Consider the following 26,883-nt stretch of genomic DNA (forward strand, 5'->3'; position numbering starts at 1 on the left):
TGTGGTCACGCATTGCTCTCTGGTGTCTACGCAGGGGGACCTCCCGGCCGCGCATGGCCCTGGGCCTTGGCGCTGTCGCTATCCCTTGTCTAAACCTTGGGAGAGAAACAACATTGGGCCGCCGGTGAAATTCCCCTCCGGCTCCTGTGGGCTGGTTTTCCTTCCTATTCTTGGTCCACTCTCCCTCTGCTAAGCATCCTCCCCACTACCCACCGAAGAGAGACAAAGCTGTCCCCTGTCCTGGAGCCGCCTGGCGGAGTGTCTGGGTACACTGTGCCACCCTGGCTCATCACTTCTGGATTTTAAGAGTCTGAAGTGTGGAATGACAGCTGCTCCCCGCTGGCAGGTCAGCGAAGGGGACCAAGATTTATGGAGTGGCTCCTATACTTGGTGCTTTCCGTGTAGGCACCAGGTAGCTTTCATTTCCGAGGCGGGTAACCTGGGACTCAGGACGGAGGGGGGGAAGGTGTCCCTGTGGGGGAGGGGAGGGGGCACCATTATTAAGGGGACTCCCGTGAGGCTGGTACTTACAGGAGCTTGCATAATCTTCATTGACCATCTGTCTTATTCCATTTTTAGGTCACATTTATTTTTTTTGTTTCTAATACATATTTATTGTCAAATAGTTATAAATTCAGAAAAGTATAAAAGTTAAAAGCATGTAATCATTTTCTCTTTAAGGATTAAATTGTTAAAAACAAATCTTCATTCTGTTTTACCAGTTGAAAATATACAAGGAATACGTCCCCAAATCTTAAACTATGCCTCAAAAATGATTTTTTTATTGGAGGCATAATATTCCATCGTACGGTTGTTTCACAGTTTACATAGCCAGTGTCCCCATGTTAAACTATTATTTACAATTTTCTCTCTAGTATAAATAACAGGGACACGCAGTGCATATATTTTACATAAATTTTGGTGTGTGTGATCAGTTCCTCAGGATGAAGTCTTGATTCTTTGTTGATTTACTCAGGAAAAGATTAAGGCATTTTTACTGCTTACATTTATTTTCTGATTTTAAAGGTAATAAGCATTTATTATATTAAAAAATAAGCAAAAGAAGAATGAGAAATATCACTGTAATCTCTGTCCCACTGATAAACACTGGTATAGAGACTCCCTGACTTTTTCTAGGGTGCCACATACACAGGGAGTTTTTTAGGGAACTCTGCAGTTTACACCATTTTGAAACTGTCTTATAAATATAACAATAGATTGTGAAAATTTTCCATACTTTTTCACAGTCTAACATCGCTTAATTTCATATTCCCATGGGCAACCTTCCGTAGTGTCCTACCCAGTCTCGGTTCTGAGCCCCTTCTTTGGCTTCAGTTTTAAATCCCATACTGGCCAGGAACACCCTTTAAACTTTGCGAATCTTCATGGCAGTTCCTGCAAGAAAATTCTACTGAATAGAAATGCATACAAGCCTTTGTTTTTCTGTGATGAATAGAGATTATCCCTTTTGATTCTTTAGATCACGTGGTTATTGTAGAAAGCTCGAATAATGAACGAGTGCTTAAGGAACAGAGTAAACAAATGAGCAACCGCAGCACCGAGATCGTGACCATTCACGTCTGCGGACCACCCTTTCATGCGTCACTGTGTGCCTGTGCGCACAAACAAAACTTTATATAACTGTATGTATCACAGAGTGTGTGACCAAGAGTCTCGTCTCTGATTTCAACTTCCCGAGTCCAGATCCCAGCTCTGCCCTGGCCCCAGTGACCTCGGGGACGCTGCTCAGTCCCTGTGCACCTCAGTGTCCTCATATGTAAAACAGAAAAGCTAATAGCACCTCCATCACGGGGCATTAAAGCGGATCACTTCATTTAAACATTTTAAGGCAGAAGGAGGCTCAAAACTTTCAGCCATTGTTAAATATATATTTATTTTATAAATATTGTATCACATTATACACACTTTTCTGCATCTTGTTTGGTTACACACCGCGAAACTTTAGGGCTCTCTCCCAGTCCCTTTGTGTAGGTCCCATTCATCCATTTTAAAGTGCTTGTAATATTCCTTAGCTCGAATGCACTATAATTTATTCAACCCTGCTCCTATGATGAGCAGGCACTTTCTCTCCACTTTATTGCCATACAAACGAGTCTGCAGTAGACATTCCTTACCCATATAGCCTTATAAGCAGTGCTCTTATTTGTATGGGAAAGATGCCAGGAGTGGGAATGCTTTGAGTATGTGTTTTTAATAGATATTGCTAAATTGCTTTCCTAAAAGGCTATAACGATCTGTATTTCCATCAACAAACTTTATTTTTTGTGTTTTTTTTCTAATTTTTGACAGTTCAATAGGTGTAAAGTATTATCTCAATGTTTTTAAAAGGTCAGTATTATTATCCCAATTTTGCAGGTAACTGAGGCTCAGAAAGTTTGAGTAACTGGTTCCGTAAACCGTAAGGTAAAACCAGAATTAGGAAACCATGCCTGCCTGAACCGCAAGCCCATGCTTTCTCGATCCCCCCATGCTGCTTCCCAAGTCATGCTTTCGGAACAAGGGACATTCTTGCCTCGGGGGGGTGGGAGCAGTCAGTCAGTGGGCAGCATGGGAAAGCTGAGGCCCAAGCTAGGTGAGTGGGGCCTTGAGATAGATAACAGAGAGGGGAGCCACTTGGTCCACATCCCAGCCTTGGCCACTGGGAATAAGCCCCAACCCCCTTTGCATGTCATTCACGATCTTTCTGTAGCCTGGCTGCACACCTCCTTAAAACTCGGCACTATGTATTTTTGCTGCTAATTAAGATATGACTTTGTTAAAAAACAGAGGTCATGGCAGTTCATTTGGAATAGCACATGATGGTAACTGGCATAGGAAAGACGCTACTAGAAGGTAGAGAAAGGCAATGTAAAAGGATTAACTTCCAATTCACAAGCAACATGTGGGGCTCTTTATCAGATATTCCCATGTTTAAAATTTTATACGCCCCTCAGGATGTTAATAAATGTTTCTTGATAAAAGAGCTTAGCAGTAAGAAAAAAATTTAGAAACTACAAGGTTTGACAAAGTTGTTTACACACTACCGGACTTCTCAAAGCCTTTAATATGCTAACTTGCATTGAGAAGCTCAGGGAAGATGGAAGCATAAAGCATTTCCAACATTAACTCACTAAATCTTACTTTTACTTTTTTTATATTTTCTTTTACATAGAATATTTTTTAATCTAACCAAATACAGTTTAGGAAAAAATTCCACACCCTACCTAAAAGAATTAAAGAACATAGTTTAAAGCTTTGATGTCAGTAAATCATATTATTATAAGGCAAAATAAGCAATGGTAAAATTACTTTAAAAAACGTGGTCTGAGTTTCTTAAATTCATGGTGGTACAATGTTCCAGAGGAGACATTCTCCCAGGCGTCAGAAAAGGGTATAGTCTGTCAGAGTTTTTACAGTAGATTTTCACGAGTAGAAATGTGTTGTCCTTCCTCATTGCTGATGATGTTTGCTGTTATCTATTGCTCCCACCACCATTCCCAGGGGGTTGTATTTCTTGAGCCAGAGAGACAGAGCATGTCTCAGAACCACTGCATTCTTCAACAAAAAGAAAGGAGTAATTGGCTAGCTAGGGGCCAAAGCTGGAACATTTTTCAACCAAGTACAAAGATAAGGTTTCCTAACAAGCACTGATGGCATTTAATGGGAACTTTGTCTCCCATTTCATTTAGAAATTGGCCTTGATATTTTGCACCAGATGTATCAAACTGAAGTGGAGAGCAAACAGGTTCTTTCCCTCAGGCAGAGAAAAACAGGTACACATGTGTATACACACAAAAACAACACACATGTGCATGCACACACACCATCCTGAGATCCAACACAGATCTGTACAAGACAACATTTATCCCAGTTTGATCTATGATTTATGATGTTTCTCTGATACTAGGAGACTCATAAAGATCTAAGACTTTCAAACAACATATTTCACGTGGCATTAAACTGCTTTGGTTTCCATAAACCATCCATCAATGTTATCTAAGCCAACCACATTCTGAGGCGCAATATTCACTCCATAACTCTGTCCTAACCACTTAATGAGACAAACACTGCTGTCGGCCACTTCTTCTGAGCAGACGATTAAGGCCTTCAGACCACTCCAAGCACCAGGCACTGGGGTTTCTCTGAATCTTTCTTTTCAGTTTCAGGAAAATAAACAACTATCTCTTTTCTCATCCTGAGATGGGAGCTTTCTGCATTCTGGAGCTCCTTCTAACCAGAAGTGCTGTTGTAGATCAGCCTAGAGAGTTTGGATCTACAGCTACTTATTTATTACCTAAGGCTGATATTTACCGCAATCCCCAGGGGGTGCTCAAGTGAACCTTCCACACAACCATCTTCCTCATCTTGACAACACTCTTTATCCAGGGTCAAAGCCTCTTACCAATTCTTCCCAGTGCTTCCTCCAAGGTTAAGCTAAGAGAGCACATCAAACTCTGTTTCTATTTTATAGCCTGAGACAGTGTCTCCAAAATTTACAAGCATCAATTCTTCCATTTCCACTCATGCCTTTCCCCCTCCTCCTAACAGATCTCCTCTCTGAACCACACTTCCCATTCAACAGCTTCCCCTTTTTTATCATGTATAAAAACAACAACACAGGAATTCACTTTTGGTCCACCTGGTGACCATATGCCTTGGGTTTTTAAGTACAACTCTCACTCCAAAGATTCCATCTTCTTATCAGACCACAAAATGGGATTTCTGGGAAGAAAGTATTTAAAAAAAATTTCTTCCTGAGCAAAGACTATCACCCTATGGGAAACAAGATTTGACTGTTGTCCTCACAAGTATTTTGCTAGGTTTTCAGGAGGAAAAAACAGGTGAGATTTTAAAAATAATCATTATATACTTAGACCTCAACCCTCAAAGTATCTCTTCTGTTATGTCAGGTAATCTTTGCCAATTTCTTCCTTTATTTTGCATTACTTCCTTTCAGCAGTAGTAAAGTATGTGTATAAGAGCTTTGTTCACAGATCCTGTAGTTGTACTGAATAACAATGACAACTTTAACAATGATTAATAGTGCCCAAAAAATCATTTCATTTCATTTTTTCAATGACTCTTTGAGATGCAGTGTATATTAGGTACTGCTAGCTGCTGTAACAAACATCCAACTTATACAACATAAATTATTTTCTCACATAATACAACCCACAGTGAGAGGTCATATTCCATGCTGTCATTCATGGACTCAAGATGATGGACTCTTGTGAGTTTCAGCCTGTGGTCCCCAAAGTTGTCTTGAGTCTTGATATCCTGTCAGCCAATAGGGAGGAGAGAGGAGGGTTCTATGGCCAGACCCCCAAATGACACACATCACTTCTCCTCGCTTTCCATGGGCCAGAACCCAGTCATATGACCCCCTCTGACTGCTAGAGAGGGTGCCCTCAGTCCTGCAAGTTCCTCCTTCCTGTGAGGCTACAATAAGGGAAATAAATTTGAACAGCTACTCAGTTTTTTCCAGAGATAGGAGGTGGTATTTTTTCCCCCAAATTGTACAAATAAGACAACCAAGACTCAACCTGGATAGTTTGCCCAAGGCTAGAGAACAGACTTGAGCTTACAACTTTTGGGGGAAAAGAAAAAAAATAGAAGCCACCCATTTCTGTGTTTTGTTTTATTTTTACTTTATGCCACGAGCCTGCTCTGAACACACACACACTTGATTATCCTTTTATGGAATGTCAGCTAATCCCACGGGGAAAAACATGAATGGTAAATATTTGTTTGTTTTACATTTCTGTTTTCAAGGACAATTGTATGTTTTAAGTTATCTGCTGTTTTTTTAAAAGTAAGTAATGCCTAGAACTAAATGATAAAATGTTTAGATTTTTGCATGCTGTGTTTTATACCAGACTCACTCTATAATTTTATGTTTTATTCTTTATATCATTCCTTATAAAGGATCATATTTGAAGTGGCTCCCTCAAAAATGTCACCTGTCATGACCAGAAGGGCCTTTACATAAGCTAATAAATGCGAAGGTGTCACAGTGGCGGCTCCAACAGAACTCTGGTTCAGGAATTTGCTTACTGGTTTTCCTAGCAGCCTATATCTCATTATATGTGGTTTACGATCTCACACACTCCAGTGTCACACAGACAGCTGGTTTTCATGAATTCAAGGTCAAGTGTATATATTTTAACCCTCTATGAGTCAGCTGACCTTAGATAGTCAAAGTTCATGGTCATATTAATATGTCACACTTGAATATGGTCTCATTTCAAAGGTCAAGTGAAAGGTGACAGCTCCTAAAGTCTACTGACGTTACCAGACAGAGTAAATAAACATATCACAGTCCACTCCTTCTGCAATTCCTACAACACTCTTTGGTTTCCCCAAAATAAAATGCAAAGACCTAACCATAAGCTGTAAAGTGCACCGTCACAGGCTCTCGCTCCCCCCTTTTATCTCACAGGGTCCCCTCTCCCTCACTGTGCCTCTGTGGCTCCCCAGACTTGTCTGCTCATGGTGTTAGGTAGGGCCCTGCTCCGTGAACCTGCATCCCAGGCCCTGTTCATCACTTCACAACACTCCCTGCCACGTAACTATGTCAACCTCTTTCCTTTCGCATTCTTACCTGTGCCCACCTCTGTCCAGTGTGACTTAAGTCTCATGGCGGGGGTGGGGAGACAGTGTCTGTGTTGTCCAGGATTTTATTCCCAGTGATTAGTGCACAGTCTGGCCTATGGACAATGCCGTTTAAAACGTAGTAGTGTTTACTATGATTATCGACAGATATTTATTGGGTTTTAACTTTTCATAAGACCTCTTGCGATATGAAGAAGAAAAGACATTCTCGCCCTTCAAGGAATTTACAATCTAGGTGGAAAAATAAAGTATGCAGGCGTGTGTGACATTGCTAATATCAACAACACAAGAATAATAGTGACTGATACTGATCTAACCCTTATTGTATAGCAGATTCTATTCTAAGAACTTCCCATGCTTTCACTCATTCTACCCTCATCTGTGATACAAAGGCAATGTGGCCCCAGTCTACACACAAGGACAGTAAAGCACAGAGCAAGAGGGTAAGTGTTCCGAGGCCTCAAAGCTGGGATGCAAGACAGCTAACAAGAGACAGAGAGTGACAAATATTACAAGGAAGGATCACACTGAAACACATCAAAGGAGCCTGGGGTCAAGGAGCATCTCTGGCCTTCAAACATGTCTTTAATTATTTGTATAAGTCAGGCTAATACTAAATTCTCCAGAACACCACTGTCCAACAGAAGTAACTATGAGCCACAAATGAGAGTTACATAGTAATTAAATTTTCTAATAGCCACATTAAGAAAGAAAAAAATAGGCAAAATTATTTTAATCATATATTTTATTGAACCAATATATTCAAAATATAATAATTTCAACATATAGTCAATATAAAAACTACTGATGAGACATTTTACATTCTTTGTTTTTGTACTAAGTCTGTGAAACCCAGCACATATTTTACAATTCCAGAGCATGACATTCAGACTTGAACTTTACAAGGACTCACTGGCCACATGTGTCTGGGGGCTAATGGAATAGTGTCCAGAACTAGCTCGAGAGGAATATTTTTAGCGATGATTTATTACTTTTAGTTGTAAAGCTTTATACTTTAGGAGCTCTTGCCTATAGTATTTGATGTATGTACAATGATATGACTGGGGCCTTTCTTGATACTTGGGAAGCCAGTGCCTTGATCTTGAATTTCTTACCTCCAGAACTATGAGAAAATCAATTTATGTTGTTTAAGTCACCTCATCTATGCTATTGTGTTATGGAAGCTTGAGCAGACTAATATAGTCAGTCACTGCATTAGGAAAATCTATAATAATGATTTCTGGAACTTACAGTTAAACCTAGTCTAAATTAGAAGTAGATTAAAATGAAATTTTCCTAGAAGTAGAAAATAACACTTTTAAGTTAATCTTAGTATACTTCCCAAGATCCTCATAAAGTAGCATTGTACAGTACAGTATTTTGTTTTAATATATTTTTCTCAGTTTATGAGGCAAAACATTGCCCCCATTATGCAAATGCCTCTGTACACCCCATTTCCTGTAATACCAGATGTCACCTGATTTTTTTCCCACCAGGGTCATTCTTGAAAATGAAATTTACTTAACTTATTTTATTCTGCATGACCAGGCCGTTCCCCTCTTTAACTTTCTCTAAGTTTCTGGGTCCGGTACCTTTCAATCTGTGTACAAGGTTCATGAGGGTGCTATATATTTGAAATGACAAAAAAGGTGAGTGCTTAAAAAAATGGATCTAAAATAATGCCATACTTCTTAAAATAATATTTGTAGGACAAAAGAAAACATAACATTTTAGAAATATTTAAAGTATGTATATATACACACATTATAATTAAATAATGAACTTTCAAGAACCATAAAGTGAGTCAAACTCTTTTGAATTTTGCAAAAGTGACACACGTTGAGGTCACCTCAGTTGGTAGAAAAGTCAGAGCATGAAGAAACCATTTTATCGGCGTCACAAACTGGCTCATTTATTCTGGAGGCAATAACAGCTCAAGCAGTTCTAGAAACTCACGACTTCTCTAACAGTCATACACCCAGGAAGTACCCAAGCCTTCCACTACCTTCTCCCTCTTTCTACTGATATAAAGCTACCAAGTAACTCTTGGTCCTTCTTTGTTCTGCTTCACCCATGGCTTTGTTTCTTCCTTTCCTGTCAGAGAATCTCCGCCTTTACACCCCCCTACACTCTAAGACTTTCTATGTAAATGTTACCACCAAACTCTCCGAGACAAAGGAACTGATGGGTTCCTTTCATCATAATAGAATATTAATGATCTCCTGGTAGGTGGAACCCCATGACAGGCCACCTTAATGCCTGTTGGCCACCCTGTAGATGACTGCCCAGGGTCATCCCTCACCAGCCGCCTGTGGCCCAGCTCCCAGGTGGCAGGCACTTTTCCCAATGTTTCCTAGTGAAAGGCAGCATGGTATGAGTCAGGAGAGCAGGGTGAAAATTCACATTTGTGCCACTAAGTAGCAGGAGGCAGGTTAGTGACTATCTCGGTTGTCTTTCTTTGGGTTCTTGAAAAACAAATCCTGAGGCAAGGATGTGGGTGCAGCTGGTTTATTTGGGAAGTGACCCCAGGAAGCACAGGTGACGTGGGACAGGGAAGGGATGACAGCCAGTAGAGGGTACATGAGTGAGCAGGTTACTGCTGAGGGGAGCTGGGATGCTATTCCTCTGAGAGATGTTTAGAGTGCGTCCAGCATTGTCTCCCTGAGGGGTGAGTGAGGAAACTGGGGTTGCATCTCCGGAATCCTGTGGGAAGGTTTAGCTGACGTGGATTGCTTCTAATCTAGCGACTCTAGCTCTAGAGAAATCTCCGAGATGGGAGTAGGCTGAGAAAAAGCAACAGAAAGGAGAGCGGAAGGAATGAATCCAGCCTTGGGACACCCAACACAACATCAGCATAGGATTATGTACAATGGGTGAAAATTGGATTCAGTTTGAATGTCTGATAAAAGAGGCAACAGTAGAGTATCTTGTGGTAGATCCACATAGTGAACCACTCGAAAGTCATCCACGTGATAGAATTATATTCAAGAGCATATGGAAAAATTAAAGAAAAACAAACAGAAAACAGTGAACACATCCATTTTCATCTGGATGGGTTTGTGGATGCTTCTAAGGGGAAGGAACAAACAAATGCTATCTCTGAAGCTCACATAAAATGAGTGATGCCCACAAAAAGCCCAAATGTTTATCTTAGTGCCCACACATGTCTCATCACGGGGGAAGAAAAGACTTAAATTTTCCTCCAACAGTCCTTGAGGATTGTAGGGAAGTCCTGGCTCTCAGCAGAATGAGGTCCTGGCATGTCAGCCACACTCTCCAAGCATCTGGCTGAAAACAACCTGAGCCCAGAAGTTGAAGCATTTATAACTCTGGAAATAGACTGTCTACTTCCTCTACTTCTCCGTGAAATACAGTAACTGAGAAGTAGTTGCCATGGGATAGGTTGTAACCCTGCTCGGAGTTAGGGACAAAAAAGCCCTCATCATTTCTCCTTTGGAGAAGGTCCCCTCAGTAGTACAGTCACAAAAATGTTTCACTGTTAGATGGAATTAAACCAAAGTTAAAATAAAACGCTTGTATTCTTCCTGATGTATAGATGAACCTTTAATAAATTCCAAGTCAGTTTATATTTAAAATCGTAGCTGCTTTTCATGCCTATGGCCTGGTCGGATTTTTTAATGATGTCCAGAGAGCCTGTGGTGGGAGGCTGAGCTAGGCAGAGGGAGGCGAGAATAGCAAGGGATCAGAAGGCTGGAGGCCAAGGAGAGCAGGTCAGGGACAACCAAAACAAGAACAGATTTGCCTTTGTTTACTTTGCCAAAGGGGAAAAATTAACTTGATGGAAAGGGTAATTAAGCATTTCTTTTTCGGTCATGTTCCAGCCCAGCTTCATATCCAGCTGTTGTGTTTTACATGGTGATGACTCTCGTCGAACTGCAGAGTCAACGATGACCAGTGTGGCACCCATGTCACATGGCACTAGTTCCACTGGTAACCTTTATTTTGTAAACAGGTAGTAAAAGTCTCAGACTGAGAACTGTCCAACTGACGGCGGACAGTGAGGGAAGCCCGGGAAGGTTTACAGGGCAGTGTTGCTCTGAACCAAGATAATTTGAACAGACCAGCGGCTTAGCAGCGTCGTAGGGTATTTGGGAGCGATCGTCTGGCTCACCACCCTCGGTTCCTAGGTGCAGAAGCTGAGATTATGTAAGGGGCATGGGTTTTCCTAGCCTTACAAAGCTGGTCATTGTAAATGCAGAATCCCAGCCCGAGCCAGTGTCCATCCCCACATGACTGATTTTCCTATTTGCTCGTATTTTCAGTAACAGCCTACAGATGGGTGTCACCTCCAATGTAAGAAGGAACTGGTTTGCACAGATTTACCGTTTGGAATGTGAACTATGTTTTTTAACAGAAACAAAGTTAGTGGTGCGTGATGGTAGCTTTCCCAGCACAGTGTCCAAAACCGTTAGTGCCTGAGTTCAATAACTCCAGGAGCGATCGGCCGCCTTCTAATGGGGGTTAATGAGAGCGTAATGAAGACAAATGACTGCCCGTAACTCATCGGGCCTCCCGACGCTCAAGGCAACGGCCTGTCCTGTGGACCCAGTTACTTTCCAGGTGAATATAGTTTAGCCTTTTATACCAGCTTCAGGGGACCAAGCACAGTTCGGATCAAGGCCAGCTAAAGACTCTGGGCACACCCTACAGGACATACTTTTCCCATATAGGGGAACGGCCATTGCAGAGGTTCAGTGAGAGCAGAATGGCTGTGGAGACTAGTTTATTGTGGATAAGCAAACTTTTCAGATAAAGGAAAGCTCCTTTATTCTAACTACTTTTGTAATAATCCAGTGATTCAATGGGCAGGCCAGGATAAGTAAGTGTTCTGCTTGGTGTTTTCGCGTCATTTTACAAGAATCAAAGGAAATCCTGGTGACTGTGTTTCTGTGCAACTTCTACGTCAAGCTGAGGTGCATGTGCATGGATGTTTGTGTGGTACAGAGAGGATATTTGATTGCAGGTGTTTTCTATAGCATTTACTATTCTGTTCACAGCCGTTAGAACTTTTGCACCAAAATGACCTCCTGCCACGACTCATCAGGGCCTACCTCTCTTACTCGGGGGCTTTGGTACACCTCCTGGCTTGAAAATGTCTTCAAAGACAGTTAATCACCCATACAGTTTTTTACTTTATAGTTACCTCTAATTTTTACGCAAAGTGTTTCTTGTGAATTGGATTGCCTTCCTCATTTATTAAACACATCTCTATATTTTTTGGCTATTTATTCTTTTAAAAAATATATTTTTATTGATTTCAGAGAGAGAGGAAAGGAGAGCGGAGAGAGAGATAGAAACATCAATGATGAGAGAGTCATTGATGGGCTGCCTCCTGCATGGCCCCTACTGGGAATCAAGCCCGCAACCCGGGCATGTGCCCTGACCGGGAATCAAACCACAATCTCCTGGATCCTAGGTCGATGCTCAACTGCTGAGCTACCCCAGCTGGGCTTGGCTATTTCTTCAAGCCAAGTCTACCTTAAATATTCAAGAATTGCCATCATTGATGAATTAATGGATTGGGTATCAAGTTCTATAGCTAATTCTGCAATAATAGTCCTAAACATCTTCTCTAAGGTGGCAGTGTCACTGGCATTAGGGTATGAATGTCCATAGTTATTTTTAACTTTGTTGGAGTCATGGGTCCCTATAGAATATGATGGAAGCTATTTCCTCCCAGAAAATGAACATATGAGTGAATAGATACACTCATTTTTGTATCATTTCAAAAGGGCTTGTGACCCCTGGAGTACATTCAGAGATCCCTTAAGGTTAAGAAGTTTTGTCCTAAGGGGACATTTTTGAAGTAGCATTTATTTTTATTTATAGTTTAGATATGTTTATTAAAAATTCAATAGTTTCAGTATTCATCATCAGATCTTAAATCTATACATGTGCTATTTTGTGTAGATGTGTAGTTGACTGCATTAAAGAAAACCTACTTTATGGAATTTCTGTTTTATGTTATTTTAATCTAGTTTAAATTTTCTTTTAAACTTTTTTTCTACTTTCTAAATGAGGAGATTTTTTTATATCTAGGAAAATATTTATTTTTTATTTTTGTTCGTCTTAAAAGATTACCTAACTTTAGAATTTTGGCTTGACTATTTGATTTAATATTTGCATTCAAAAACAAATTATCTAATAAGATATTGACCTTAAATATTTTGAAAGACAGAATCTACATATAAATTTCATTCCAGTTCTCTGCTATTAAAATAACATAGACTGAATCTCAGAATTAGGCGATAACTCTTACTTTTTTAAACATTGCCACATGATAATTTTTAGAATTAAATAAAATGTGGAAGTAACTAATTAAAAAAAAACCTCATAGACTCAGACAACAACATGGTAATTGCCAGAGGGAAAGAGAGGGGGGAAGGTAAAAGAGGGAAAAGGGGGGATAAATGGTTATGGAAGGAGAGTTGATTTGGGGGGGGGGTAAACACCCAGTACAATATACTGATAATATATCATAGAATTGTACACCTAAAGCCTATATAATTTTATTCACCAATAAATTCAATTAAAAAAATAAAAAATAATGTGAATCTAAGGTGTTGCAAGAATTCAGTATATACAACTACATTTCATGGTCATTAATAGAACTTACATAGAGATCATAAGCTCTTTCAGTGACCATATATACAGGATATATTTTCATTCTTGGTCATTACAAATAATAATTTTTTATACATGTACAGTGCAGCTTTAATCACGTAAGCAAAAAAGTCCCACTGTCGTTTCAAACCTGCAAGCAAGTGAAATGTAGTAAGTCCCCTGATTTAAAACATTTTGGATCTAAATTTAGCTAAAGTTTATGAGACTGGAAATTCAAATAGCCCTTTTAACTTTTTTTCCCCAGAGATTGGAAGGGGGAAAGAGAGAGAGAGAGAGAGAGAAACATCAATGTGAAAGAGGCACATCGAGTGGCTGCCTCCCATCACGCCCCAGCCTGGGCGAGCCTGCAAGCGAGGTACTTGCCCTTGGCTGGAACCAAACCTGGGACCCTTTGGTCTGCAGGCCGACGCTCTAACCACTGAGCCAAACTGGCCAGGGCTCAAATAGCCCTTTCCATAGGGGAACTATAGTGGTAACAGTCTTCCATAGCCACCTGGTTACCTGTGGATTCCGTCATGAGCTTACACTTGCTACCTTGCTTTAGTGCTCTACACACAGCATGTGTGTGTCTGTGGAAACATTTTTGGAGAAAGGCTCACACATGAGACAAAATGAACGTGTAGCTTTGGTGATGGGTCATGTTGATACGAATGAAATCCTTGCCATCACATAAAGATGTGTATTTCTGTACACACAGAATGTGCTCCAATGTCATATTTCTATGATGCATAGTCTGTCATATATTTTATTTCTAAAATTAGAACACCTTCTTAGAATTGATAGTGTGTTATAGTTCATTGGGTTGTATTTTTTTCTAATACTGCACAAAATAATAGTGCAAATAACAATTGATGGTGTCTTGGATTCAATAAAATACAGAAAGTATAGATTAGAGCACATAAGGTCAGAAGGTCCCTTAGCAATGCTGCAGCAGCTCCTCCAAGAAATTGAAATTTAAGGGTCATTTAGTTTGCTAAAGACACAGATTTTGGTGACAAAACAGGTACAGTCTATTGATTAGCTTCTCAAATACTTTCACCTATCTTATGTAAATCATTAGACTATAAATTTGTAAGCTCAATCTAAATCACTTCTTAAGACATTTCTTCTGTAATGTTTGGTGCCCAAACATAATGTTCATATAAGTTAAAAAGCATAAAGAATTATTGTTGAGTGTAAGTGAATAAATTTTCACTATGTGCAAAACCTACACAAGACTACATGTTGAATGATATCATTTTCTATAAACAAATGAAACTAAAACACTTTCAAAACTAAAATTTAGCCTGATCCACATAGTACCTTTTTCAATCGTTGTTCATTTTCACTATTAATGTGGGATAAAAGTATTCAAAGGATATTTTTTTAAACCACGTGTTATATTCAAAGTTAAAAAGGCATATTTTTAATGGCAGCTGGTTTAAAACAATTTGACGTGAGTGTGGTAACAGTTTGGAAAATGTGTGTATGCTTAGCTTTGCTTCCAAATTTGGGCTTTGAAACTTTTTGTCTTTGTCTGTCTCAGAAATAAATAAGAAGCTGTGCAGATAATTAAGCATTTGCCTTGGGGGATTTATCTGCAGTTAATTAAAACCATAGACTGTGGGTGTATACTTGCTTCACTGGTTATTAAGTTTGAATCGCATGTTAACTACCCAGTTTTCTCACGCGTCCATCAAATGTTCCTTGCGGTAGGTTCAAGAAACAAACTTTCTCAGGATATTCCAAACGACATTGTTTAAAGCTGTCTCAGAGTTTGAAGAGGGATAGAGAAAAGAGGAAACGGAAGGGGAAAGATGGTTTATTTTATATTCCACCTAAATCAGCTCTGTTAGGGAACAAAAATACAACTGAGCACTATGAGCTCGTTCAGTAGGAAACCTGTTTGTAAGTTATAGAGGTGCTGTTCTCCCATCCCCAGGTTTCTTCATGGCCACATGCATACAAGATGAGCTCAGGGTTTTCTGTATCTTTGGATTTAAGAACATTAAAATTAGATATTCCATTAATCTTCTCTATTTGCCTTCTTTTCATATTCTTTTGCACAATTCTCCTAAAACTTTCACTGATGCATAAAGCCCGCTTACATTATCTTCTTTGTTGCAAAAAGATGTCCCAACCAACTCTACCATCGTTAAATTGCAGATTTTGTGCAGGCATCTCACATAGTATTTTCAGAAAGTCTTATTTATTGGTGAAAACATTTAAGTATTTTCATGGTATTTTTTTAAAAAAATAATAAATTATATCCCCCAAATATAACGCTATCATATTAGTGCTGGAAGCTGCTCTCTTTCCTTAAAAATGCTGACTAGAGGTTTTACTTGTTTGTTGTGTCAGATTCTGCAAAAGATGACAATATTACAAGAGACAGCGAAGTAACAGAACATTCCGAGTGTGACCAAGATCATCCCAACGGTAAGCTGTGAGGTCCTTTTTCAGGTTGTTTTGCTGCTGAAGAATATTACATTTTTTAAAACTCGGATTTTAGTTTTTCTGGCAATATTTTATTAGAGCTGAATGCCAGGTGATTAGTAGTGGCCACATTTTGAAGAGGCATTTGCTCTCCACAATCCTCGTCACTCATTACATTTGTGAGAGGCGGGCTTTATTTATTTATTTTTACTGCCTGAACTCTACAGGCATTAGGTTTACAACTACTGAAATGAAGATATAATAACAATGAGAATAAATGTGAGACATACAGAAAGTAGATGCAGGAGATCAGAGCTACATAGCCTTGGAATACCAGGAAGAGAGACAGGCCAAGCCAAAGTAAAGCAATCCCTAGGGAAATAACAAAAGAAGTTTTCCTAATGCAAACCAGTTCCTCCATCCAGAACACAAAAGTACACATTATATTTACAGGGAAAGATAATGAAAGTACAGAGGAGAACAGACACCTACAAAGGCTCATGGAATTTATGGAGATAGAGGATAAAGGAAAGCTTGTAAAGCAAATAGGAAAGTCAAAACCCGGTTACAAGCTAATTCACCCAAATCAGGTTTCCCTTAACTTTCTTCCTCCACAACGTAAACACCAGAAGAAAATGCGATAACATTTCCAGAGTTCTAAATAACACAGTTGCTATATTTAGTGAAATTATTATTCATACATGAAATCAAGACTAATATTTTCTCAGGAATACAAAGATTAAGAAAATATACCACCCAAGTATTCATTCTGAATAAACTAACAGAAGGCCTGTGCAAGTGAGGTAAAATCCCAGATCCTTCTCAATTCTTGAAAAAAGCAGAAAAGTTTGACCAATACAAGAAATCAGTTGATAGAAATCAATCCAGAAATGGCACAAATAGAGTAATCGTATGTAGAGGCATTTAAAAAAATTATTATTATTGTATTCCACAATTTCCAAAAGATAAAAGGATTGTCCATGTTAATTAGAGACACGGCAGGTATAAAAAACATCCAAATTGAATTTCTAGAGGTTAAAAACAGTGGCTGAGATGAAAACCATGCTTGATAGGGATAATGGCAGATTAGACGCTGTAAAAGAAAAGATTAGTGCATTTGAGGCTGTAGCAGTAGAAACTATTCAAATTGAAATAGAGAAAATAAATGGCTGAGAAAAAATAAAAGGCCATGGGAGCTATGGAACAACCCCAAGCCAATATACATGGATTGAAATCTCTGAAGGCAGACATGAGAGGGAGAGACAGAAAAAGTATTTGAAGAAATAATGGCTGAAATTTTTCAGAATTTTCATGAAATATGAACCCACATATCCAAGAAGTTCTATGACCCCAAAGCACAAAAGACATGAAGAAAATTATACCTAAGAACGTCATAATCAACTTGCTCAATCTCAGTGATAAAGAGAAATATCTCAAAAACAATCTCAAAAGGAAAAGACAAGTTACATGAAGAGGAACAAACATAAGGAGGAAGCAGAAGCCTCATCAAGAACTACAAACTACAATTACAGACAAAAACATAGACGCATCTCACAAACATACTGTTAAGCTGAAGCAGGCATAAAAGCATGTATGTTGTACAATTCATTTACGTGAACTTTTAAAAGTAGGAAAAATAATTACAATACTTAGAAAGATGTGCTTAAGTGATAAAAACAATAAAGAAAATGTATATAGTTACTACTATGACAGTTGTTATTAATTAAACTGGTGATGGGGAAGAGATACTGATTGGACTGTGAACTTGGCTTCTTTCTTAGCTGAATGGTTCTCATAAGGAAATATCTATTTTCTACTTGCTTTAGGTTATTTAATTGAGCTCTGTATAACTTTTGTATGTACTTTTCTGAACGTTTCATTTTATATAATTAAAATAGGAAGGAAGAAAGAGAGGTAATGAGGAAGGAAATGAGGGGAAACAAGAAAGAAGGAAATATCAACAGCAGAGTTTATAAAACAGAGACTATGGCAGGATGGGGGTGGTTGTGCACAAAGCTGACTTCCACAGAGGTAATCAAAACTAAAAACTCTACTATGCTATGGGTTCTGACAATGGTAGCTTGAAGAATAATTTCGCAAATTTTTGGGATAATCGCAAATAGAATTAAATAACAATAGAGTTAAAGGAAGAAACCTTACTTTCTAAATTTCCCAGAAAGATCATACCAAACACGAGAGTATAGTCAATAATGCAAATAATAATTTTAAAAAGTAGCAGTATAACACAAGCACAATATATCAAATAAGAGGACAGAAATACATGCAAAGAGTACAATAGTAAATGTAATTAGGTTACTTTATTAAATGTTAAAAATAGATTGAATTAGTTTCAATAAAATACGAAGGGTTTAAAAGTGCAAAGTTAGAAAAGGGTGTCGTTGGGAAATGAACATCAAAAGAAAACATGAAAAACTACTTTAGAATATATCCAGTTAGGCTTCTAGCAAAAAGTCTCAAGTGAGAAAGTTTGTCATTTTATATCAATAATATTTAAATCCCTGATTAAATATAACAATGATGGGTTTTTATGTGTCTGATGATATGGAAAGATACAATAGGAATAAAATCCGATTGGAAATGCAACGGGGCATTCCCAGATATAATATTTTCAGTCAATGACAGAATAAATAGACTAAAAGTGACATGGAATCTTTGAAATATGTGATTAAGAGTGTAGTCTTACTGTAGGAATGGACAGGCTGATCAATGAAACAGGATGAAGCGTTTAGAAACAGACCCAAGGAGATGCGGGGCTTCAGTACATATTTAAGCTGACGTTTCCAAGACAGATGACTCGATGAATGGTATTAAGACAACTATTTGGCCATTTGGAAAAATAAGCTGAATCCCAATCTCATTCCTTACACCAGCTTAAATTCGAGAAGGCGCAAAGGCGAAATGTAAAAATGAAACTATAAAAATACTAGACTAAAAGAACCGAAGGGTATTTTTTACCATTTTGAAACAAAGACTACTTTTGAGCTATGAATATATACACACAGACTGTGATTGTATAAAATACAGACACACACGTCTGCAGTATGTGTGCATGGGCATGTCAATATATGTCATAAAAGAAAAAAATGGCTCAATCTGAATATATAAGTTTTGACATGATAAATAAAGGTTCTAAACACACTCTAAAGAATAACTACTGGGAAAAATATTCTCAGCTTAAATGACAAAGAATTAATTATTTTGTTATAAAAAAATAAAGACCTCATAAGTCCATAAGAAAAAAAACAGCCCAAGAGGAAAATGGGCCCAGCACTCAATTAGAATTTACAAAGAAGAAATATAGTCATTATAAATATAAAGACATAGCCTACCTCTTTATTACTTGAAGTCATGCAGATAAAACATGATTTCAGTATCTTTACTCTTTGAATATCGAAGGTTTAAACAGGATTGAAAATACATAGAATTAGTATGAAGAGGGTGTCCAAACAGGAACACACACCGTTAGCGAGTGACTAGTGAGCATAACCTCCACATCAGTAATCTCGACAAAATCTACTAAGAGGTGAAATGTTCATATTTTGATCCAAGCATAATGCTTTGGGAATTTATCTTAAATTAAGACCCACCAAAAATATGGAGATATTTATTCACAAAAATGTTTGTTGTAATACAGTTAATGGCAAAAAAAAAAAAAAGAAACATAAAAACATTTGTCCATAACATGGAATATAATGCATCTTTTAAAATAAGATTTCTGAAGAAATTGTAATGACAGCGTGAAGAAGCTTATAAAAAGATAAGCTACAATAGCAAGAGTCAAAGCGTAAGTTCACTTTAATTCCAGGATGCATTTACACATTTCTGTATGTGTGTGTGTGCATGCAGGCACACACACAGACCGGCCCGTGCACATAGAACAGGTCCATACATTTGCATACACACATATACACACACACGAGAATGATAGCCATTTACAATATTAACAGTGGCAATCCCTTAGTTGTAAATAGCTATAATATCAATACTTGTATGTCTTTTCAGTCTTTCCATAAGGAAATTGCCTTTCTTTTGTAACTACTGAAAAATAAAGGATTTTAGAAATAATGTTTATTAGGAAAGTATTATTTTCCCCAGGAAAAAAATGTAAGGATGACAAAGATAGTCAAACTCACTTTACTCTAAATTTTGCTCTTAATCTGAAGCACTTCTAGACATGGTAAAAGTATTTTTTTTTAAATCCTCACCTGAGGATATGATTATTGATTTTAGAGAGAGAGAAACATCAGTCAGTCACCTCCCAGTAATGGAACCCTCAGCCCAGGCCTGTGCCCTGACCGAGAATCGAACCCACAACCTTTAGGAAAAGGGACGGCGCTCCAACCAGTGGAGCCTCCGGGCCAGGGCTAAAAGTAGTTTTAAAGAGCAGCAGCAGTCAAGTTTTAAGTTAAACAAAAGAATACAGTTTCCGTGATCTTTAAGACAAGCATCAAAGAAGCAAAGTCTTTGTTCTCAGGAAGATACAAGCATCTAAAAATCTACAAACAATAAAACTATATTATTGTTGCTATTGGTTAAAAACAACCATTTACGAAGTGAGTTTAAATTTAGCCTCTAAAAATGTTTAATTCCAGACTGATGTTGCCAGACCAATTTTTATGCAAATTCATTAAAACATTGGCTCGAGCCAAACTTAATTACCAGGTTTCCAAGAAGCAACCGTGTGATGTATTTCTAAAGAAAATTGAATGAATTTTTGGATTAGCTGTTCTCATGGTCCCTCCCCCGTTAGTATGGATGGCTGAGTTCACTGTATAAAAAATATACATATAAACCATGGGCTCCTGTATGTTCTTTTGTTTTCTCTGCCAAGAGGGATTAGGCCAAAGGACAGTGGGTAGAATTCAACTAGACTGAATGTGGAGAGGCAGGCATAAAGCTCACCCCCGTGGGGTCAAGAATTCGAGATGGACTGTGGAGTGTCTGAGAGCACTGGAGAGGGAGGCAGCTGGGCTGAGTCATCATTAGCACCCCGCAGGCCTGCGGGGGGGGGGGGCAGGGAACTCACACATACCTCCTCTGTGTGATGTGCCAATTCCTGGCCTGGTTCTGGAATGAGAAAAAATGGTTATTCTTGGATTTCAAAGCCTTATACCTCATTTCTTCCCTTATATTTTTACTAACTTTCAGAAAAATTAGAATGGAGAAAATATATATTTTTTCATTTCAAGCAAAGATTGCTAAAATGTGTAAATATATGGGTGAAATGGATCAAGAGTGGGACGAGTGAAAAAAGCAGGGGAGAGAAATACTCCACAAAAGTCATGCAATGGCCTCTCGCCCACAAAGTGACGTGCTGGACCTTACTAGTCACGGAGAAAATCCCTGGTGTCCATCAGCAGCCCCACCGTAGCAGCCGCGCTCCCGGCCCTGCTGCACTGTGGTCTCCCTGTTCCTGGTAGCTTTCCTCTAAAAGGCATTGAGTGGAGCGACGGGACTGGGTGCACACAAGAGCTCAGGGTGGCTGCTCCTACTCCCTCTCTTCACTGCACAGAACACAAGTAATGAGTTCAGGTCCCAGCAATGACTTGGAGAGTTCCCAGTATCCATGGGGGTAGAAAATGAGTCTCACTCAATAAACAGTGTGGTTCCCTTTCGGTAGCCTCTTCCCAATAAATAAATGCAGTGTGACTAGAAACTTTATGAGGGGAAATATCCTCATATACAGCCAAAGATAGAATCTAAGATATTATCTAGTTGTGGTTTTTTTGGCCTTAAAAAATTAATAATGGCCCAGCTGGCATGGCTTAGTGGTTGAGCATAGACCGAGGATCCAGGAGATGGCAGTTTGATTCCTGGTCAGGGCACATGCCCGGGTTGCGGGCCCCATCCCCAGGAGGGGGCGTGCAGGAGGCAGCCGATCAATGACTCATCACTGATGTTTCTCTCTCTCTCTCCCTCTCCCTTCCTCTTTCTGAAATCAGTGAAGATATGTTTAATAAATAAATAATAATGAAAATAAAGCCCAAAGAGCATCCAATTCTCTTTCCAGGGTTCTTTGCAATAGGGTATATTGAGAGCTTAGTAGCCTAAGGAATGAACTTACTGCTAAAAGGTGTGATAAGTAAGTCACAGTCCCTCATTACTATTTACAGATTTTGATGGATCCTATAATAAAGGGGAAATTAAACAGTAAAATATCCTCAGCATCAAATCTTTTATTAATATGAGGCAAAATGGACAGATTTCAATTTTCTCTCTTAATGAGCACTTAGATGTTCTAAACTCTACCGGGAAGGGGAGGGAGAGAAGCCAGGGTGGGGAGGAAAACCATTACTAGGTGATCGGCCTCAGAATAACCGTGGGTTGGCTGAACCCTCCTGACCTCTGCTGCATTAGAGAATAGTTGAGCTGTTAGGTGACCCCGTCGGTGTGTGTTCACATGACTCAAGTCTTTCATGCTCATGGAAGAATGAAAATGCAAGTAGGTTTTAATTTTCCAGTGATCCTCAATCCAGGAAATATCAATATCTTAAAGGAAAATTAAATGTACTTCACTCACGCAGCCCAGAAATGATTTAAAATGTCAAAGCTTCCAGGTTGTGTCCATTGCTGTTAGTACATTCGTAAACCAAACACTAATCACACCGGTCAGCTCAAAGAAGTTTTTGTCTAAATTATCTTTTTTTATATATATTTTTTAATCATTGAGATAAATTTGATGATCTGCAAAATGGTGTCTTTGTTCTAAACTATTATCTACCTCTTCACGCATAATCAAAGTGCGGTTTCTGAAAGTTTTGCTTTTTGAAACCAGGGTTTAAGCTGTGGTCATACATATCACATTTCTTTTATTTTTCAATCGTTCTTTTTAACAGGAGGACAGAACAATTCAATGAAGGATGAGATACAAATTGAGGCTGAGTCGCAGAGCTCGTACATGGAAACAGAAGGTACCGAGACCAGCCCTCGGTGTTAGCAGAGAGAGCGGGGAAACCGCGAGCGCGGCCCCTGCAGGCTCTGGGTTGTGAGTGGGGTGCGTGTGTTTCGGGCAGTGATTTACAGAGAACGGCAATAGTGCTCTGCTTGGTAGGCCTGCTAAGATTTGGAGGGGGTGGGAAGAACTTTCACTTTCTGTGCTTTGGTAAGTGTGTTTTGTCAGTGATTTCAACTGAAACATCCCCTGAGTAGCCTTCTGTCTCATTCTATTTAGAGCTTTCGTCCAACCAAGAAGATGCCACGACTGCGGAGCAACCAGAAGTGATTCCGCTAACAGATGACCAAGGAGAGAAAGAAAGTGGAAAAGGTAGGACTGCTCTGAAATTAACCATCCAAATAGAGAGTTTCTTTGGATTCCTGCCTAGAATTCACTGTCAGAGTCATCGGTATATAGTCGCAGTCTGGTAAGGGGGGAAATGAACGTTTCTTTAATCGTCAACCTACTTTTGTGAGTAGAATATAATCAAGTAGCAAGAAAAGATACTTATAACAGTTTTTTGCCCTTCCTAATAGTACGAAAATGTGTTTTTTTTTCATTTAGATTCAATTTAATTTAAAGATTTTAGTATTGAGAGAGCCTAGAAGAAATCAAAATTATGAACTAGATGGATGAGTCTTAGAAAATTTGAAATGGCTATAAAACAAACATCACCTGTTGTATGGATTTCATTCTGTCATCCTTCATATGTTAGTGATTAAGGAAACAATTTATGTAAAATATGCACATTATATGAACCTTCTACATTGCAAGCTTTGTCTGGTAATATTAAGATGCCATAATATTGAGTACTGTTAAAAAATAACTGAGCATTATAATGATCTTTGAAGCCATAAGAGGAATGAACACTGTAAATTTTAAAGCAGTATTTGGGGCAAGAAGTAAATATATTGAAGATAGAAATCTTTTTTTCAATCTATCTTAAAAATCCATTATCAAAGAAATTCAATATTTATTGAAGAACTAGAAGAATTCCATTTTCATATATAAAGCAATCCCTTAAAAGAAACTAACATGAAATATGAAGTGTAATCATTTCTCTGTGCACTATATCATAAGTCAAAATGCTCTTAAATAAATATGTGTTTGCAAAGCAGTTGCAAAGTAATAACTTGACAGGCCTTGTTTATAGAACCCAGTGATCAATTTTGTTTCCAAATTAAAATGCAGACATGATCTCAATTGTAAAATCAGGTCAGTAGTAGCTACAGCTTCCAAATTATGAACGCTTCTTGACAGGGGCATGGATGCCATTTAATTAGTGAGCCATGCTAGTGATTTTGACACCTTTTTAAAAAATTTCCACTGCATTTAGAACTCAGTATTCTTCCATGTCTATGCATATGATAACCTTTCTCTATTGCAAATCCTAGTTCAGGCTCATGACACCGCACTCCTGGCAAGTCAAGTAAATGGTATGTTTGGAGTATTTCATGTCTGACGATGACAACAGACATTTGCTACAACCCTTACTTTAGATGCAGTGACATGGCATTGCTCCCTTCAGTAGTTCTTATAAAATGTAAAATAGCCAATGATGCCTGCCTGCTTAATTTCTCCATAGTAGAAATTATTTACTTTGTATATTGCACATCAAGACATGCAAATGAGGAACATCATGTGGGTGTTCATATTGCTCTTACTAACCTGACCTTCAGGGGGGAAAAACATGTTCAGCACACATGGACAAGTACCCTTCTCGCAGCGGCTCTTCTAGCATTGAGTGCTCCCCTGATTCCTGAGGAGTTAGTTCACTACCCACTGTTTGCCTCTCCCTTGTGAGAATACCAGTCCTCTTCTGCAAACAGCGAAATGGCATGTGAGAAAGAGACGAGGTCACCTTCTGCTACTTGCCCGTCAAAACTTTGAAGTTTCATGTTTTTTGTTAAATTTGACTTTTATCTTTAGGAGAGTAATAATGCCTGTGGGAATGAATTAAACCACGTTTCCCCTTCCCTTCTTTACCACAGATATTTAATTTGCCCATGTCTTGACTATTTCTGTTTAAGTTTGAAATAACTTAAAATGCATCATCTTTATTATTTTATTATTTGCTTCAAAGCAAGTGTTAAAAGCTGTCCTGTTACATATAAGAAAAGTAACCAAAGGGAAGTGAGGCAATTTAGGTTCAGGGTGCTCTGCTCTAGCTCTGCCCCTACTTAGCAAGCTGGGCGACCCTGGACAACTTATTTAATCTTTCTTTTCTTTTTTAAATTATCTTTATTGTTGAAAGCATTACAGATATCCCTTTCCCTCCCCATTGATCCCTCCACCCCGCATCCGCCCCACGCCTAGGCCTTCCCCACACTATTGTCTGTGTCCATGGGTTAAGCATTTATGCATAGAAGTTCTTTGCTGAATCTCTCCCCACCCACTTCCCCACCCCTGCCTTCCCTCTGAAATTCATCAGTCTGTTCCATGCTTCTATGTCTCCGGAGCTATTTTGTTCATCAGTTTATTTTGTTCATTATAGTCCATGTATGAGTGAGATCGTATGATACTTGTCTTTCTCTTACTGGCCTATTTCGCTTAGCATGATACTCTCCACGTCCCTCCATGCTGTCCCAAAGGGTAAGAGAGACTTCTTTCTTACAGCCGCGTAGTATTCCATGGTTTAAATGTCCCACAGCTTTTTTATCCACTCATCTACTGACGGGCACTTGGGCTGTTTTCAGATCTTAGCTATTGTAAATTGTGCTGCTATGAACATAGGGGTTCATACGTTCTTTCTGATTGGTGTTTTGGGTTTCTTTAGGATATATTCTAGAAGTGGTATCACTGGATCAAATGGCAGTTCCATATTTAATTTTTTGAGGGAATCCCATACTGTTTTCCATAGTGGCTGCACTTACTTAATCTTTCAACGTCTCACTTTCCTTGTTTGTAAGATTGTGAAAAGTCACATACAGTTGTGGTGAAAATTTGAGTTAAGACATGAAAAGCAATTATAACAATACCTGGGACGTAGAAAGTACTCCATAAGCATTTAGTATTTATCATAATTTGACAAATTGATGACAAAGTTGAGATAGTCCACATGTGGAGTTCCTCAAATTCATTCATTGTCCTTCCTAACTATTTGAATCTATATAAACTTCACATACACTACATTGTCTTTCAATTAAAAAGTGTTCTGCACATTTCATTTTTAGCACCATAACCTGCAGGGAGTTTCAATGTGCATATTCTATTCTATAAAAGTAAAATAATTAATGAAAGGTGAGATGGGAGGCATCTCTCTTATTCATAAAATCCTTTCTCTTTGTCAAGATCTCAATCTTCTGTTTGAGAAATTCTCAGTCAACCATAATTTTTATTTTTTACTGAGATGTAATTGACATATAACATGATGTTAGTTTTGTTACTGGTGGCAAGAGGTGCTCATCCCCACCTGTTTGTGGGCGTGGAATTCTTTCATTATCCCAAGAAAAAGAATTTTCTGAGATTCGCATGGGAGGACGAGTGATTTTTATTTGCATGGAAATAAATCCCAGTTTCCAAGGTCCCGTTTCCCTCAGTCCCACCACAAAAGAGGTGTAGCTGTGGCTTCAATCGGGCTACAATTAGAGTCAGTGTCCAGAGAGCAGTGCAGTACATCATCAGGCTAGCTTAATGTGTGTTTCCCATTGCAGTCCATCAGTCCATTGTGTGTGGGGTCCACATGGCCATGGGCCATATAGGAGAATGCAAGGAAGCAGGAATGAGAGAGCCCCATGAGCCAAGAGCCAACAGAGCAACAGGAGAGAGCCAGCTCCTCCATTTAGGGGATTATGTATTCCCAATTTTTTTGTGGGTTTGCAGAGGCCACACCCATTCTGGCCAATCTATGGTTCCCCAGTTAGATTGACAGGCACGTACATTCCCTATGTTACCCCAACTTCACTGTGCATACATCTATTCCCCCTTTGTTGGACCCCTTCCCCCAGTGATCTGCAGGGAATGAGCCGGTGTTTCCATGGGGAGTACAGAGTTGCAGCCTCCTGGTGAATCTGCCCAAATGACATGACTACAATGTCTGACCTTCCCTTTGCTCCTTTCCCATTATTGATAACTAGTTAATTACAAATGGCATCAGCTTCAGTTGTGTAACATAATGGTTCATAAAAAAGCAGCCATTGATTTATTGGTAGATCCACTGAATAAAAGTAATAAATAAGTTCAAAGTAATAGAATTTTCTTTTGTACTCTATAGGTATAAAAGAGTCTTGTTTGAAAACATTTTTGAGAAAATAGCT

The 26,883-nt window shown here is 38.8% G+C and overlaps 1 protein-coding gene across 1 annotated transcript in view; it reads left to right on the forward strand.

The window, feature by feature from the left end:
* The window catches only part of MACROD2 (mono-ADP ribosylhydrolase 2), a 1,375,516-nt gene that overhangs the window by 1,299,438 nt on the left and 49,195 nt on the right, over window positions 1-26,883 (forward strand). Inside the window, exons 14-16 of the mRNA XM_081149406.1 lie at window positions 15,598-15,675; window positions 22,530-22,604; window positions 22,865-22,957. Of these exons, the coding sequence (XP_081005532.1) occupies window positions 15,598-15,675; window positions 22,530-22,604; window positions 22,865-22,957 (246 nt within the window). The remainder of the gene's footprint in view (window positions 1-15,597; window positions 15,676-22,529; window positions 22,605-22,864; window positions 22,958-26,883) is intronic.

The sequence above is a fragment of the Miniopterus schreibersii genome (assembly GCF_964146895.1).
Source record: "Miniopterus schreibersii genome assembly, chromosome: 10".
NCBI classification, from domain to species: Eukaryota; Metazoa; Chordata; class Mammalia; order Chiroptera; family Miniopteridae; genus Miniopterus; species Miniopterus schreibersii.